The sequence below is a fragment of the Oncorhynchus kisutch genome, linkage group LG4 (genome assembly GCF_002021735.2).
Source record: "Oncorhynchus kisutch isolate 150728-3 linkage group LG4, Okis_V2, whole genome shotgun sequence".
Classification (NCBI taxonomy): Eukaryota; Metazoa; Chordata; class Actinopteri; order Salmoniformes; family Salmonidae; genus Oncorhynchus; species Oncorhynchus kisutch.
The window spans coordinates 74611369-74627077 of NC_034177.2; the positions used below are offsets into that span (position 1 = coordinate 74611369).

The 15709-nt window shown below is 43.4% G+C and overlaps 2 protein-coding genes across 2 annotated transcripts; one reads left to right on the forward strand and one right to left on the reverse strand.

Moving 5' to 3' along the window:
* Window positions 1-936: 936 nt before the first annotated feature.
* On the reverse strand, window positions 937-10084 carry LOC116373904 (uncharacterized). The gene is made up of 5 exons (XM_031822205.1): window positions 9853-10084; window positions 8371-8530; window positions 7984-8194; window positions 1765-2062; window positions 937-1617 (listed from the first exon to the last, which is right to left on the reverse strand). Exons 2-5 carry the CDS (start codon window positions 8427-8429, stop codon window positions 1214-1216), a joined length of 972 nt encoding a protein of 323 aa, XP_031678065.1. The 5' UTR covers window positions 8430-8530; window positions 9853-10084; the 3' UTR covers window positions 937-1213.
* Window positions 10085-12045: 1961 nt separating this feature from the next.
* On the forward strand, window positions 12046-15304 carry LOC109888807 (probable rhodanese domain-containing dual specificity protein phosphatase). Its single transcript, XM_031822206.1, has 4 exons — window positions 12046-12263; window positions 12452-13231; window positions 13523-13659; window positions 13793-15304. Exon 4 carries the CDS (start codon window positions 13864-13866, stop codon window positions 14443-14445), a length of 582 nt encoding a protein of 193 aa, XP_031678066.1. The 5' UTR covers window positions 12046-12263; window positions 12452-13231; window positions 13523-13659; window positions 13793-13863; the 3' UTR covers window positions 14446-15304.
* Window positions 15305-15709: the final 405 nt, after the last annotated feature.

Sequence of the window (15709 nt, forward strand, 5' to 3'; positions counted from 1 at the left end):
ATGGATTAAAATCCTGCAGCGCACGCAATGTCCCCCTGCTCAAGCCAGCGCATGTCCAGGCCCGTCTGAAGTTTGCCAATGACCATCTGGATGATCCAGAGGAGGAATGGAAGAAGGTCATGTGGTCTGATGAGACAAAAATAGAGCTTTTTGGTCCAAACTCTACTCGCTGTGTTTGGAGGAAGAAGAAGGATGAGTACAACCCCAAGAACACCATCCCAACCGTGAAGCAATGAGGTGGAAACATGATTTTTTGGGGATGTTTTTCTTAAAAGGGGACAGGAAGACTGCACCGTATTGAGGGGAGGATGGATGGGGCCATGTATCGCGAGATCTTGGCCAACAACCTCCTTCCATCAGTAAGAGCATTGAAGATGGGTCCTGGCTGGGTCTTCCAGCATGCCAACGACCCGAAACACACAGCCAGGGCAAGTAAGGAGTGGCTCCGTAAGAAGCATCTCAAGGTCCTGGAGTGGCCTAGCCAGTCTCCAGACCTGAACCCAATAGAAAATCTTTGGAGGGAGCTGAAAGTCTGTATTGCCCAGCGACAGCCCCGAAACCTGAAGGATCTGCAGAAGGTCTGTATGGAGGAGTGGGCCAAATCCCTGCTGCAGTGTGTGCAAACCTGGTCAAGAACTACAGGAAACGTATGATCTCTGTAATTGCAAACAAAGGTTTCTGTACCAAATATTAAGTTCTGCTTTTCTGATGTATCAAATACTTATGTCATGCAATAAAATGCAAATGAATTACTTAAAAATCATACAATGTGATTTTCTGGATTTTTGTTTTGTAAATTGGAAAACCTGCAAAATCGGCAGTGTATCAAATACTTGTTCTCCCCAATGTGTTACCCCTTGGCAGTGTTATCAGAAAGCACAGCATTGATTTTCACTGCTATGCAGTGCATTCCATGTCTGAAATGTGCTGTATAAATAAAGCTTAATTGGATTTTATTCAAGTCACTTGATAATTCCTGTATGGTTGAAGTTAACAATCAATCCAGCCCAAAGGTTTGGAACAAAATGCAATCGTAGTAAAAGTCTTAGAGTGAATTATACTGCTCTGTAGTAAAGCTATGTATCCTGCTCATGGCACCGATCTAGGATCAGATTATCCTTGACAAATCCTCCCTTTTATCATTAGGAGGAATGCAAAACTGACTTCAGACTGACTAGTCTCTACGATCAACTTCATCCTCTATGTTGGATCTCTACAACAGGCTGTACAAAGGTCTTGTTAATCCACGTGCCGTGTGAAGTAGTGCTGCAGCCAGCGGTGAGAAGGCCAGAGCGGCCATGTCGACCAAGAGATTCTGTAGCGCTCCCAGCAGCAGTATGGCCAGCAGGTACCCCATGAATAGCAGACTATGCCAGCTACCCTCGCTCAGTGCCTGGGGGCCCTCTGGGTGCAGCAGGCACAGAAAGCCCAGCACCAGGCTCTGGTTCACCATCAGGGTGAAGTACAGGTCAAAGGGTGAGATGTGGGAGCTGATGTGGCGCCGGTGCTCGTTCTCAGCCACCTTGGCCAGCCAGGTCAGAGAGAGGCTGTGGAGAAGGAGGGCCAGTGGGGCGTAGAGCCACTCCAGAACCTCCACTGACGGGACACCCTGAGACACTGCAGGGAGAAGGGGTGAGTTAGTGTACTGACACAACAGATGATTGACACACCATCACATTTGAGGCTATGAGTCTGTTATTAACTGGTAAATGCTGGTTAGAGAGCCAACTTTCCCCTCAAGCTAAACACTGTAAACGCATTTACCTGTGATAGTGACAGAGGTGAAAGTGATGACTGTGATAAGGCCCATTAGGTGGACTGACGGGAGTAGTGCCAGTCGCAGGCCGTGGCTCCAGCCCACACAGAGCAGAGGCAGCAGGCCCATGGTGAGTGGGTACATGCCAGAGTGGGCACTGGCCTCTGCCCACACACCCAGCACAGCCTGGGCACTCCCACAGATAGAGGGCACCAGCAGGCGCTCTCCCAGAGACAGAGAGTAGGGCTTCAGTGGTGCCAGGCCCACGGCATGGAGGACCAGCAAGTATAGCAGAGTCACCAGCACCTGGGAGAGACATGCCATAAACACAGGTAAACATTAGCCATTTTAAACATTAGCCATCAATAGCCATTTTAAACATGAACCATCGTGGAGATTGCAAGAGTTAGCCGATTGTGTCCTGCAGTATCAAGAAAAAAACAAACTCAGGTGATTTAGGGTATTTCATGCCTTGGGCCTGGGTCTTCCAATCATGCATGTGCAAAACATGTACTGTATCAATTCACCCAGGATCCCACTCACAGATATACTGTAGTTCAACTTCACATGCGCAAGTACAGTGAAATGCTTCACTTGCAAGCTCAACCCAACAGTGCAGTAATCAATATCCAAATAGTATAACTAATAAAAAAATGAAATGTATATATACTTTTTTTAAAACACAATAAATAAGAGAAGAAGCTATATACAGGGTCAGTGGCAGTACCGCATTTACAATGTGCAGGGATACTGAATTATTTGAGGTAGATATGTACATGTAGGCGGGGATTAGGAGAAAGTGACTGGTAGCAGGATAAATAATAAATATGATAATAATAACTAGATTGCAACTTTACAAGTAAAGTTGTGAGGCTTGCTAAAGCTCTTTTAAAAGTATTTTTGTGATAGTGAAAGAAGTTTAAAAAGTTGTACTTTGATTATATAACTTGAATAGTGAAATCATAGTCAGTAGTGATCAGTAGATTTGGTCAGTAGTTGTGTGGTTCAGTAGTTGTGGTCAGTAGTTATGTGGTTGTGCTCAAAAGTTGTGTGGATATAGTAGTTAGATGTGTGCTCAGCAGTTGTGTGGTTGTGGTCAGTTGTTGTGGTCAGTAGATAAGTGGTCAGTAGTTGTGTGGTCAGAAATGTTACGGTTGTGGTCAGTATTTGTGTGGTTGTGGTCAGAAGTTGTGTGGTTGTGGTCAGTAGATGTGGTCAGAAGTTGGGTGGTTGTGGTCAGTAGTTGTGGTCAGCAGTTGAGTTGTCAGTAGTTGTTTGGTCAGAAGTATGGTGCTTCTTGTCAGTAGTTGTGCGCATCTGGTCTAAGTTGTGTAGTTGTGGTCAGTAGTTGTGTGGTTGTGGTCAGAAGTTGTGTGGTTGTGGTCAGTAGTTGTGGTCAGTAGATGAGAGATCAGTATTTGTGTTATCAGAAGTTGCGTGGTTGTGGTCAGTAGTCATGTGGTTGTGGTTACTAGATGTGGAAAGCAGTTGTGTGGTTGTGGTCAGTTGTAGTGGTCAGTAGTTGTGTGGTCAGCAGTTTTGCGGTTGTGGTCAGTAGTTGTGTGGTTGTGGTTAAAAGTTGCGTTCTTGCGGTCTGAAGTTGTGTTGTTGTCCGTAGTTGTGTGTTTGTGGTCACTAGATGTGGTCAGAAGTTGTGTTTGTGGTCAGTACTTGTGTGGTTGTGGTCAGAAATTGTGCAGTTGTGGTCAGTAGTTATGTTTTAATGGCCACTAGATGTGGTCAGCAGTGGTGTGGTTGTGGTCAGAACTTATGTGGTTGTGGTCAGTAGCTGTGGTCAGCAGTCAAACGGTCAGTATGTCATTAGGTGTGTTATCATAAGTTGTGTGGTTGTGGTCAGTAGTTGTGTTGTTGTGGTCAGTAGTTGTGTGGTTTTGGTCAGTAGTTGTGGTAGGTAGTTGTGTGGTTGTGGTTAGTAGTTGTGTGGTTGTGGCCAGGAGTTGTGTGGTTGTGGTCAGACGTTGGGTGGTTGTGGTCAGTAGTTGTGGTCAGTAGTTGTGGTCAGTAGAAGAGAGGTCAGTAGTTGTGTGGTCAGTGTTGTGGGGTTGTGGTAAGTAGTTGTGTGGTTGTGGTCAGTTGTTGTGGTCAGTGGTTGTGGTCAGTAGTTGTGTGGTTGTGGTTGTGGTCAGCAGTTGAGTGGTCAGTAGGTGTGTTATCATAAGTTGTGTGGTTCTGGTCAGAAGTTGTGTGGTTGTTGTCAGTATGTCTGTAGTTGTGGTCACTAGATGCGGTCACACATTGTGTGGTTGTGGTCAGTAGGTGTGTGGTTGTGGTCAGAAGTTGTGTGATTTTATCAGTAGTTGTGGTCAAAAGTTGAGTGGTAGGAAGTTGTGTGGTTGTGGTCAGACATTGTGTGGTTGTGGTCACTAGATGTGGTCAGAAGTTGTGTGGTTGTGGTCAGACATTGTGTGGTTATGTCACTAGATGTGGTCAGAGGTTGTGTGGTTGTGGTCAGAAGCTGTGTGGTTGTGGTCAGTAGTTGTGTGGTTATGGTCAGAAGTTGTGTGGTTGTGGTCAGAAGTTGTGTGGTTGTGGTCAGACATTGGGTGGTTGTGGTCAGTAGTTGTGGTCAGTAGAAGAGAGGTCGGTAGTTGTTTGGCCAGAGTTGTGTGGTTGTGGTAAGTAGTTGTGTGGTTGTGGTCACTAGATGTGGTAAGAAGTTGTGTGGTTGTGGTCAGCAGTTGAGTGGTCAGTAGATGAGTGGTCAGTGGTTGTGTGGTTATGGTCACTAGAGGTGTTCAGCAGTTGTGTGGTTGTGGTCAGAAGTCGTGTGTTTGTGGTCAGTTGTTGTGTGGTTGTGGTCAGTAGTTGTGTTTTTGTGGTAAGTCATTGTGTGGTCACTAGATATGGTAAGCAATTGTCTTATTGTGGTCAGAAGTTGTGTCATTGTGGTCAGTAGTTGTGTCATTGTGGTCAGTAGTTGTGTGGTTGTGGTTAGCCATTGTGTGGTTGTGGTCACTAGATATGGTAAGCAATTGTCTTGTTGCGGTCAGAAGTTGTGTCGTTGTGGTTAGTAGTGGTGTGGTTGTGGTAAGTCATTGTGTGGTTGTGGTCACTAGATATGGTAAGCAATTGTGTTATTGTGGTCAGAAATTGTGTGGTTGTGGTCAGTAGTTGTGTGGTTGTGGTCAAAGGTTGTGTGGTTGTCGTCAGAAGTTGTGTGGTTTTGGTCAGTAGTTGTGTTTTTATGGTCACTAGATGTGGTCAACAGTTGTGTGGTAGTGGTCAGAAGTTGTGGTCAGTAGTTGAATGGTCATTAGGTGTGTTATCATAAGTTGTGTGGTTGAGATCAGTAGTTGTGTGGTTGTGGTCATAAGTTGTGTGGTTGTTGTCAGTAGCTCTGTGGTTGTGGTCACTAGATGTGGTCAGAAGTTGTGTGATTGTGGTCACTAGTTGTGCGGTTGTGGTCAAAAGTTGTGTCGTTTTGGTTAGTGGTTGTCAAAAATTTGAGTGATCAGTAGTTGTGTGGTTGTGGTTAGAAGTTGTGTTGTTGTCGTCAATAGATGTTGTCAGTAGTTGTGTGGTTGTGGTCTGTAGTTGTGTGGTCAATATTTGTGTAGTTGTGATCAGCAATTGTTGCCCTCTGTGTCTGTGAGTATCAATAGCAACGGCTCCATTTAGGCTGCTCAATGATGACACCGAGACCTGTTAGTTGACGTGAGCTAGAAACTTTTTGTCGCTCTAAACTCTGTCAAACATCCGTAACTTTTTATTGGTATAAAATATTCCTAATCCGCTCTATCCAAACAGAGGGGTACATCCCACCCTTCTCTTTAGAGACAGGCAAACTAGCCAGTTAAGTTATTTACAGCACTTAGCATGATCCTGCAAAGGAGGACAAAGCTAGTAAGCATTATAAATCTTCTCTTTATCATTCCAGATCGTCCAGACCGGGAAAGTATTCTTAATCGTAACGTTAGCTGTTTGGTCTGAAACAGATTGACAAATCATGGCAATTTGAAGAGCTATGGAGACATTCGTTGAAGCGAGTCTAGCATTGCTAGGCAACAGTAGCATTGGCAACACTGCTGCCTTTTGGCTAAAGCAAGTGTGAGAAACCTGCTAACATACAGTACAGTGCATGAAGATGAACGGAGCAAAGTATATTGAGATCCTTGATGAAAACCTGCTCCAGAGCGCTCAGGACCTCAGACTGGGGCGAAGGCTCAGCTTCCAACAGGACAGCGACCCTAAGCACACACCCACGACAACGCAGGAGTGACTTCGGGATAAGTCTCTGAATGTACTTGAGTGGCCCAGCCAGAGCCCGGACTTGAACACATTCGAACATCTCTGGAGAGACCTGAAAATAGCTGTGCAGCAACACTCCCCATCAAACCTGACAGAGCTTGAGGGGAATTGCAGAAAGAATGGGAGAAACTCCCCAAATACAGCTGTGCCATGCTTGTAGCATCATACCAAAGAAGACTTGAGGCTGTGATCACTTCCAAAGGTGCTTCAACAAAGTACTGGGTCTGCATACTTATGTAAATGTGATATTTCACTTTTCTATTTATAATACATTTGCTTTGTCATTATGGGGCGGCAGGGTAGCCTCGTGGTTAGAGCGTTGGACTAGTAACCGGAAGGTTGCAAGTTCAAACCCCCGAGCTGTCAAGGTACAAATCTGTCGTTCTACCCCTGAACAGGCAGTTAACCCGCTGTTCCTAGGCCGTCACTGAAAATCAGAATTTGATCTTAACTGACTTGCCTGGTTAAATACAGGTAAAAAAAATAAAAATAAATGAGGTATCGTGTGTAGATTGATGAGATAAAAATATATATATTCCCCGATATTCTATTGTTTCCAGTACTTGTCTAATATTATCTCCAATATATCGTCCATGTAAAAAAAACTGTCTGATTAGGATAAATAATATCTGAAAATACCTCTTTAATTCTATGCTTTTCCCCATATTCCATCCAGTCCATTTATTTTTTATAATATGTTACACTGGATCTTTCTTGAATAAGTTCCTCCAGTTCTAATTGTTTTTCCTCTATCTTAACATATGCCTCTATGGTACAGTTTTTATTGCTATCAAACTGTACTGTTAGTCCTTCAATTTCCTTTGTTAATATGTACTCTTTTGACCTAAATTGCTTTTATTTTATTGATGAGTACTGAATTGCATGGCCTCTCAAGGCACATTTAAAAGTGTCCCATTCAATAAGGGGAAGATGTACATTCTCCCTACTTCTACTCACACTACAACCAGCACTGCAGCTGCAATGAATGAGTGTAGCAAAGTGTTCCGATGAGCTTGCGTTGTTATTATTAGCGGCTTCTGTCTTCTTTATTATCAAGGAATATTTCACTTTCTCTGGTTATAGGAGTAATGCAGGAATAATGCAGTGTGACTTGAGTTTTGCCATCAACTGGAAGACTGTGTCCGCTTTTCTCAGTGGAGGGAGAGAAAGTGGAGGGAAGGTGAGTCGGGTGAGAGGCAGCCTCAACGCTGCTCTTTGCCTCCCCTCAGACTGACCATCAGATGCAGGCCATTAGCCCAGTAAAAAAAAAAGCTAATGATTATGCTCATTTAGCTGTGCCTCACAAATTATACAACAAATGACCTATTACCAGTGTGATCATATACTGTACACATTTTTTTATATGTGTGTATATATAGATGATTTAAAAATGGTCAGAGAAGAACAACATTGGCTGGGCAATTCAAGCATAGCCAATATGCAGTAATAATGTATTGGGCCTATAGCTTACTACACAAACGTCATTGCAACAGAACTGTTTTTAATTGGTTAATGTTGCATAGGCTTACGCTGTTGAAGTCATGTTTAAAAATAATTTGAGTGGTAGATCTAGGCTTGACTCAGAAATTGATCTCGACTCAGAAAAGGTTGGTGACCACTGCTGTAAGTGTACACATACATGGAGACTCCCTAATATACAAGCACACATGTTCACTCATAACCACATTATATAAGCACATAAATCAAATCAAATTGTATTGGTCACATACACATATTTTGCAGATGTTACCCATACTAATCTATGGGAACAGTTTGATAATATGTGACTAGCAGCACATTTCAGGAATTAGCAATATTATTATTTGTAAAAGTTACCACATAGCAAAGGCCTAATGATGATAAGAAACATTACGTTGGCTCATGAAAAATCCCAACACCACAACTCAAAACCCGACACAGATTATTCCTATAATAACCCTGAACAAATGGTGGCCTACCTGTACAAAGGTGATTGGTACAGCAAACGGGTAGTGGTACTGGGGAATGAAGATGTCAGCTACAAAGCTGCGGAGTCGATCTGCCAGGGCATATAACACCACGACCACAAGGGTGGTGCTAAAGCAGAGTAATGGCACAAGAGGCTTCCATACATCAGATGAAAGCCTCCTCAGTGTACAAGCACTCCTCCTCCATCTCATCCACCAGGGACTGCTCAGGGAACACAATGGTACAGAGTGTTACGCATAGAGTGTATGTAGTTCATGAGATTATTGATTAACACGTACACTAATTGGAATGCACTGCAATTAACTGCTTATCAAACAAGTGTCTACATTTAAGTACTATTTAACTATTGTCTACTATTATACAAAACAGGTGAATACCATTCTGTGAGGAGACAGCCCACAGTAGTGGGGTGGGTACCCCTGTGGTTCATTGTCATAGTCCAACTGCCTCTCAGCGAGGGGAAGAGGGGCTGGAGTCAAACTATCAGCCCTTCTACTGCAGCAGGTAATGGAGGTAGAGTCATCGTTCCTCCACTCCCTAAATATTGGGCGATCACCGATCACTTCCATGGCATAAATCACATTGATATCTTTATTTCTTTATTATTTTAACTTACCATTGCGGTGAGGTACTGTAGTTGTAATTGCCAAAACACTTTGACAGAACAATAAATGGAATACACCCTATATATACTCAGACACTAATCTATAAGCCCTGAACTTTAGACTCTGTCACTAACCGGCTACCACCTGGTACTCTACCCTGCACCTTAGAGACTGCTGCCCTACACTCTTAGAAAAAAGGTGCTATCTAAAACCAAAAAGGGTTCTTTGGCTGTCCTCATTGAAGATCCCTTTGAATAACCCCTTTTGGTTCCAGGTAGAACCCTTTAGAACCCGTTCTATCTGGAATAAAAAAGGGATCTCCTATGGGGACAGAACCTTTTTTTCTTAGAGTGTATGTGCTGTACATAGTCATTGAACACTGGTCACTTTAATAATGTTTACATACTGTTTTACCCACTTCATATGTATATACTGTATTCTAGTCAAGGCTTGTCCTATTTAAATACTGCTGTACACACCTTTTCTATTCACTTACTGTCTATATTGTCTATACACATAGCTAATTTCCTGCAATGCTATTCATTTTGCATGAGGTTTTGTACTGTGTATTTTATATACTGGATTCTTGACATAGCTCACTCTAATATATCTACACTACATATCATTCTTAGTTTATCTTGTGTAAATGCATCCGGTGTATACTGTATATGTATAGATTGCATTTGGATTACTGTTACAGTGCTATTTCATTCTACATTTCTTAATTTCTTGTTATTTTAATAATTTTCTATTTGTGTGCTTGTTTGACATTTTACTGCATTGTTAGGAGCTAGTAAAGTAAGCATGTCGCTGCACCCGCTATAACATAGGCTAAACTGTCTATGCAACCAATAAACTTTGATTTGATTTATAAGAAAATGTTCTGCTGTTTCCTAGACATTTCATATCCACCTTTCTATCCGTAATCTGTAATATAGGGTTGGAAGATTGGTTTTATTTTACAAGAAGGCATGCTATTAGTAACATTATCAGATTGGAAATGTCATTATGTAAATAAACCATGCATACATACTTATTTTACATCTTGGTAAACGGAACTTACTGAAGGGACGATGATACTGTACAATGGTAGTGTACATAGCTAGTCTGTTATGTAACCTCACACACGAGAATCATAAACATGTGACATAGGCACCATATAAAACTCAAATAGACCCAAGCATAAGAACAGCAAATCTAACATTGTTACACTTAATATGTGCATGATGAAAACGGTCAAACTGATGGACTTACCATTGAGTCTCTATTCCATCATGGTGTTTTTACAGTAGGTGTTTATTCCACTTATTCAACATTCCACAATCTCCTCCAGCGTCCCTCTTCTTCCTCTCCTCTCCAAGCAATATCCACATATGAAACAGGTTGGTGGGGTATATTAACCACAGAAGCGTGTTCTATATCAACCAGGTTTAAAACAGTGCCCTTCCTCTGTTCTGTGGGGTAGCGGTGGAGTGTGTGATGGCCAATGGCCCGAGCGGAATGCATTTTCCATGAGAACCTACATGAACACTAAGCACTCATTTAGGTATTGACATCTAGATGGACTTTAACCTCACAAAGTGTCTCTGTTGGTGGGCAAAATCCACTAACAAATAAAGTATGTGTCTATATATTCTTGAATAGGGAAATATTGTTACATTTGCATTGCATCAAGCCCCATCTCTATTATGTTTAACAGAAAAGGATTAAGCAACATTAGCCCTCTAAAATGAGTGATGAACAGTTGTTCTACACACCATATGTAAATAAATCACCCAACGGTGGCTGATATAATCCCTAAAAGGAGAGGTGTTCTCAGATACAATCTGACAGATTTTACCCCATGCATGCCAGCTGGTTATATACCCAGGATGCAATTGTAGGCATTGTATACCCTGAAGCTATTTGGAAAATAACTGTGAGCCAAATTGTAGATGGTCGTAAACTTTGACACATTGTACAAACAGCATGGCTTGGTCCTGGTTTTATGCTATATGCTTGTAGAGCTCATACTATATGTAGCCTATTGTTAAAAGCACATATACAGTACCTGTATGTGTCATGATTGCTTTCTATACTGTATGGAAGTTCTGTTAGACCTATGTCTGATCTTTGACTTTCCTTTCTTAAATTCCTAAATAAACAATGTATTTGTCTGATCTATGCTCAGCATTTGTAGCCATACATATTTACCTTATCATTCAACTAGGACACTAGAACACAAATGTGACATGCCATACTGCTTAGTATGACTTCATGGAGGTGTGTCTAATCCTACAGTAACCCTGGTGGGAATCTCATCACTGATCATTCACAGCGTGGTACAGACATCTGCTTGTGACATTGTTGACCCCCCCCCTCTCAATTCAAAGGGCCTTATTGGCATGGGAAACATACGTTTACATTGCCAAAGCAAGTGAAATAGATAATAAACAATAGTGAAATAAACAATAAAAAATGTAGAGTGAACATTACACTCACAAAAGTTTAAAAGGAATAGAGACATTTTAAATGTCATATCTCTCTCTCCTCTCGCTCTCTCTGTCCTAACTCTCCGCAGTACTGACACTCCTGTGCTATTCCAGCAGAGGAGAACAGCAATTATCATTTTTTTTTGCCTGAACAAATTACTGAAAATACATGTGTTAGTGAACACAGAATATGCATGTGAGTGTGTATACTAGCTGGCCTCTGTATCTCCCTACCAAACTTCACAACACCTCAGAAATGTCTAGTAACCTGAGCCATGCAGCCATTTGGGCAAAGCGCTCAAAGTAAACAGACTCATGTGACTTGAGAAGAGAAGGAGGTTCTCTGGTCTCTGTATTCAAACAGCAGAGAGGGCCTAATGCATAGCCAGGGTACTATAGCAACATGCCTGATCAAACTAGCACACAACACAGTGTGGAACCTGGAGAGACGGATTCATCAAGATTGGTTGATACTTTATCAGTAACATCAACAGTTCTACTTATCAAAATAATTAATCAAGCTGAAGTCCTCACCATTGTGTGGTTGTGTTGTATTGTATAATAATATAAGCTTATACCCCTAATATATTTCAGTGTCTATGACTGCCATAGGTATTCATAAAAATATCAACAATTGAAATATCTGTTGAACATGTTGGAGGTGTTTAATGGATCTGTCGATTGTAGAATAATATAGAATAATTATTGACTGAATCATTTGATTTGGGAGGGATGGAGTCATATGACAGGGGTCCATGAGGAAAACCTGATTTGGGGTGGTGTTCATGGTCTGACTAAATGGTAGACTGAGACCGAAGGCCATTCTCTTCTTTCTATCACTCTCCTCCCTCACCTGTCACAGCCAGCACCCATGTGGCATTCTAGAGCACTTATCACTGCTAAGTCGTCAAGGCAACCCGCTAAAATAAGGCCCTGACAAGGAGGTGTGAGAGTGACTGAGAAAAAAGGCAAGGAAAACAACTATTTTACACCGGAGCCAAGCAAACCAGTTTTGTGGCAATTTGACAGACATTTAACCGTATATATATTTGGTTGGCTGGTCAAGAATTTGCCAGAAATTTGGACTATTCTCACTATGGAAGGATATCTCCCTGATAAGGGAACATAGGGGGCAGCAGCTGCGCCTCCCAAATGTCTGGCACTGGGAAACAACATGGGCATAGTGGTGTCCAGGTGAGTGTAAGGTCTAACTGCTAGCTATAGGCATCTCAGCTTGTGTCAGTAGTCTAATATGGGTTACCGTGCATGCATCCCTGAAGAATATAATTATGTTGGTCAAATATATTGCTGAATAAATAATACATCTAATGTCCTTTGTTAACGCTGGGTAATGCAGCTCTGTCTTTGTGTATTTGTCTCAGAGTGACTAACTGTCGTGTAGAACCATCCAGAAAACGCAGCAGCGCCTTGCAACCAAAAAACAACACCCCCTACAGGAAGGTCAATGGTACTATCAAATCATCCCAATGTAACACACTGACTCCAGTGCAGAGACAGACCCAAGGTAGGTTATCAGCCCATATTAGATCAAGTGGATATAAGATTAAGTATAAATGTGGATTTAAAGTTGTGACTGGAGTTATCATGAGGGGATTTATGATCAAAGGACCACAATCTGGGCCTCCCGAGTGGTGCAGCGGTCTAGAGCACTGCATCGCAATGCTAGATGCGTTACTACAGACCTGGGTTCATTCCCGGGATGTGCCGCGACCGGCCGTGGACGGGAGTCCTATAGGACGGCACACAATTGTCCGGGCGAGGGGAGGGTTTGGCCGATGGGGCTTTACTTGGCTCATCATCATCACGCTCTAGCGACTCCTTGTGGCGGGCCGGGTACCTGCAAGCTGAACCCAGTCGCCAGTTGAACATTGTTTCCAATATGCATTTCGGCTCTGTGTGTATGATTTTCTCTGATGTGTGTGTGCGAGCACAGGTACATGTGTGTGTGCATACTGTTGTCCAGTAGTGTGTGAGCCTGAGGTGCAGGAGGTGTTAATTCCTACCTTCCCAGAGAGGGTAAGTGTGCAGAGAGGCTACATCACCCCCCAGCAGGTATATAACCTGTTGAACGCAGAGGCTGGACATCCCGCTCTACATGATCCGAATTACATCCTCATCCTGGACTGTCGCAGTGCAGAGAGGTGGGAGCACTCACGCAACACAACTTCAGAACACAAACATGCACGTCCAATGTAGCCACTTGATCACTACACCTCACAGACTTGTTGTAGATACGTGGAAGTAGTGTAGGGGCCTGAGGGCACAGACGTAATGTGTTATGAAATCTGTTAAAATTGTATAACTGCCTTCATTTTGCTGGACCTCAGGAAGAGTAGCTGCTGCCTTGGCAGGAACTAATGGGGATTCATAATAAATATAAATACTTACTGTAAAAGCATTGTGTTGATATGTGTGTGTTCATTGGTTGTCAGGTACAAGCAGAGTCATCTGGTTACAGCCAGGGCTAGTGTGACAGTGATCCACCCAGATCTGGGCTGTCTGATCAGCTGTGTGCAGCTCCAGGAGTTCTCTATCATATTGTTGTACGCTGAGGAGGGCCACAGCCCAGGTAATACACTGCACACTCCTTTGCTACAACATCCGACACAATCAATATAGACACTGTACAACCTCAGCAACACAAAAGCACCCTTCTAACCTTCACTGTGTGGTTGTTTTATGTCTGTCTGTGTGTGTATCAGTGGGCAGTTTGGAGGCCAGGGCAGCCTCCCCGTTCCTCCAGCGCTGCTTCTTCCAACTCAGTGACCTGGGCATGGACCCTGTCATCCTCCTAGGGGGCTTCACCGCCTTCCACACCCTCTACCCCTTCCTCTGCAACTCCCGCATGGCTCTTCTAGAGCCCGACAGGTACGCCCTCACCATCTACCCCTCTGAGATCCTGGAGGGGGAGCTCTACCAGGGCTCAGCTGCTCAGGCCTCTGACTACCACATCCTTGAGAACCTTAACATCACCCATGTGGTCAACGCTACAGCTGAATGCCCGGATGCATTTCCCAGCACCCTCAGCTACCTGAGGCTGCGGCTGAGCGATGACGCCCAGCAGGACTTAGTGGAGGCGCTGCCCCAGGCTGCGAGGTTCATCGCTGGAGCCCTGAGCAGCGGGGTTGGGGGTAGGGTGCTGGTGCACTGCAGCATGGGGCGGAGCCGTAGCTCAGCGCTAACGCTAGCCTTCCTAATGCAGCACCAGCGCTGGACACTGCTGCATGCCATCCGCTGGCTGAAGGAGAGGAGAGCATGCACGGCGCCCAACGTGAACTTCCTGCGGCAGCTGTTGACCTACGAGGAGCAGCTGTTCGGACGAAGGCTTACCTCGCTGGACGACATCCGCCTGTGAAGTTATGTGGTTTGGGCAGTGCAGTTTCTGTGCATAATTCATGGAGAGGGAGGTGGACTGTGGACAGAGCCCACTCTGATTCAAATAATGGCGTTTTAAAGACTCATTGGGAGAGTTGTATGACCTTGATGGTCTTAATAACTTTAAGCAGTTTGGTTTTCTTTGTCATTGTTGCCCTAGGTCTAGGACTGTGTTTTATTAAGGGTTATTTGAGGGATGATGTTTTTTCAGAACACTAGGACGCTGATGTTGCAGCATTAGAGTGAATAAGGGGAGAGGAAGTGAATATATTTGCATCAGTGCTGATACCTGCTTATACAGAGGCCATCTGTGTATTCAATGCTTGGTTAGAAACTTGTTCAGCTCTAATATTTTGTCTGGGACCTGGTAGAGCTACAAATAATATAAACATATTTCCCTGTTCTCCTATCACTGAACATAAAACTACTGAACAGTTATGCTTAGAAGAAAGCAGAGTCATTTGGTGGTTACTAGACATTTTGCATTCAAAGTGAGGATGCTCTGTGTATGAAACACGCGGACATAAATTCCAGTTGAAAGGGCCTCAAGAGGTCAAAGTTGGGTTGTTATTGCCATATCGTTTACACCTGTGTCCAGGCCTTTGAATGGAGTAATGAAAGGCAGAGGAAATGGAGGAAGTAACCAACATAAATTAGTACAATAGTGTGTTTTAAAAACTGTGAACAGGTCACTGCAAGGATAAAGGAGAATGGGTATTGAGTTGTTTTTTCCCCCAATACAAAAGTGGACACACATACAAGAGTTTGTTCACACTGACTGTACTGTGCAAAAAGGTACTTTTTTCGAAAGTAATAGATGGTTGTTTCTGTACACAGTGCTGACAGTGGATTATCCCATTTGATTCATAAGACTGAATGTGACTGAATGTGGCTGTATCACCCCCCCCCCCCCACACACACACACACACACACACATACACCAAGCTCCTCCCCTGCAGCTCTCTCCAGCCAGCTAGCTTCCTTCTAGAAAAACTGGGAAGCAGATCCAGACTCTTCTGGAATGTGGAAGGACCACATGATAAATGACCCCGCCTCCTACTACTGGGGTGAAATTGGGGTCTATAAAGTTCTTAGTACCTGTGCCTGTTAAAGAAATAACCATGAAACTTACAGTTAACAAATCCAAATAGAGAAATTCAGTTTGGTGTGACTATTGCAGCCTGACCTTTAGGCTAAGGGCCTATAATGGCTTACATTGCTTAAATTAGTTACATACACATATT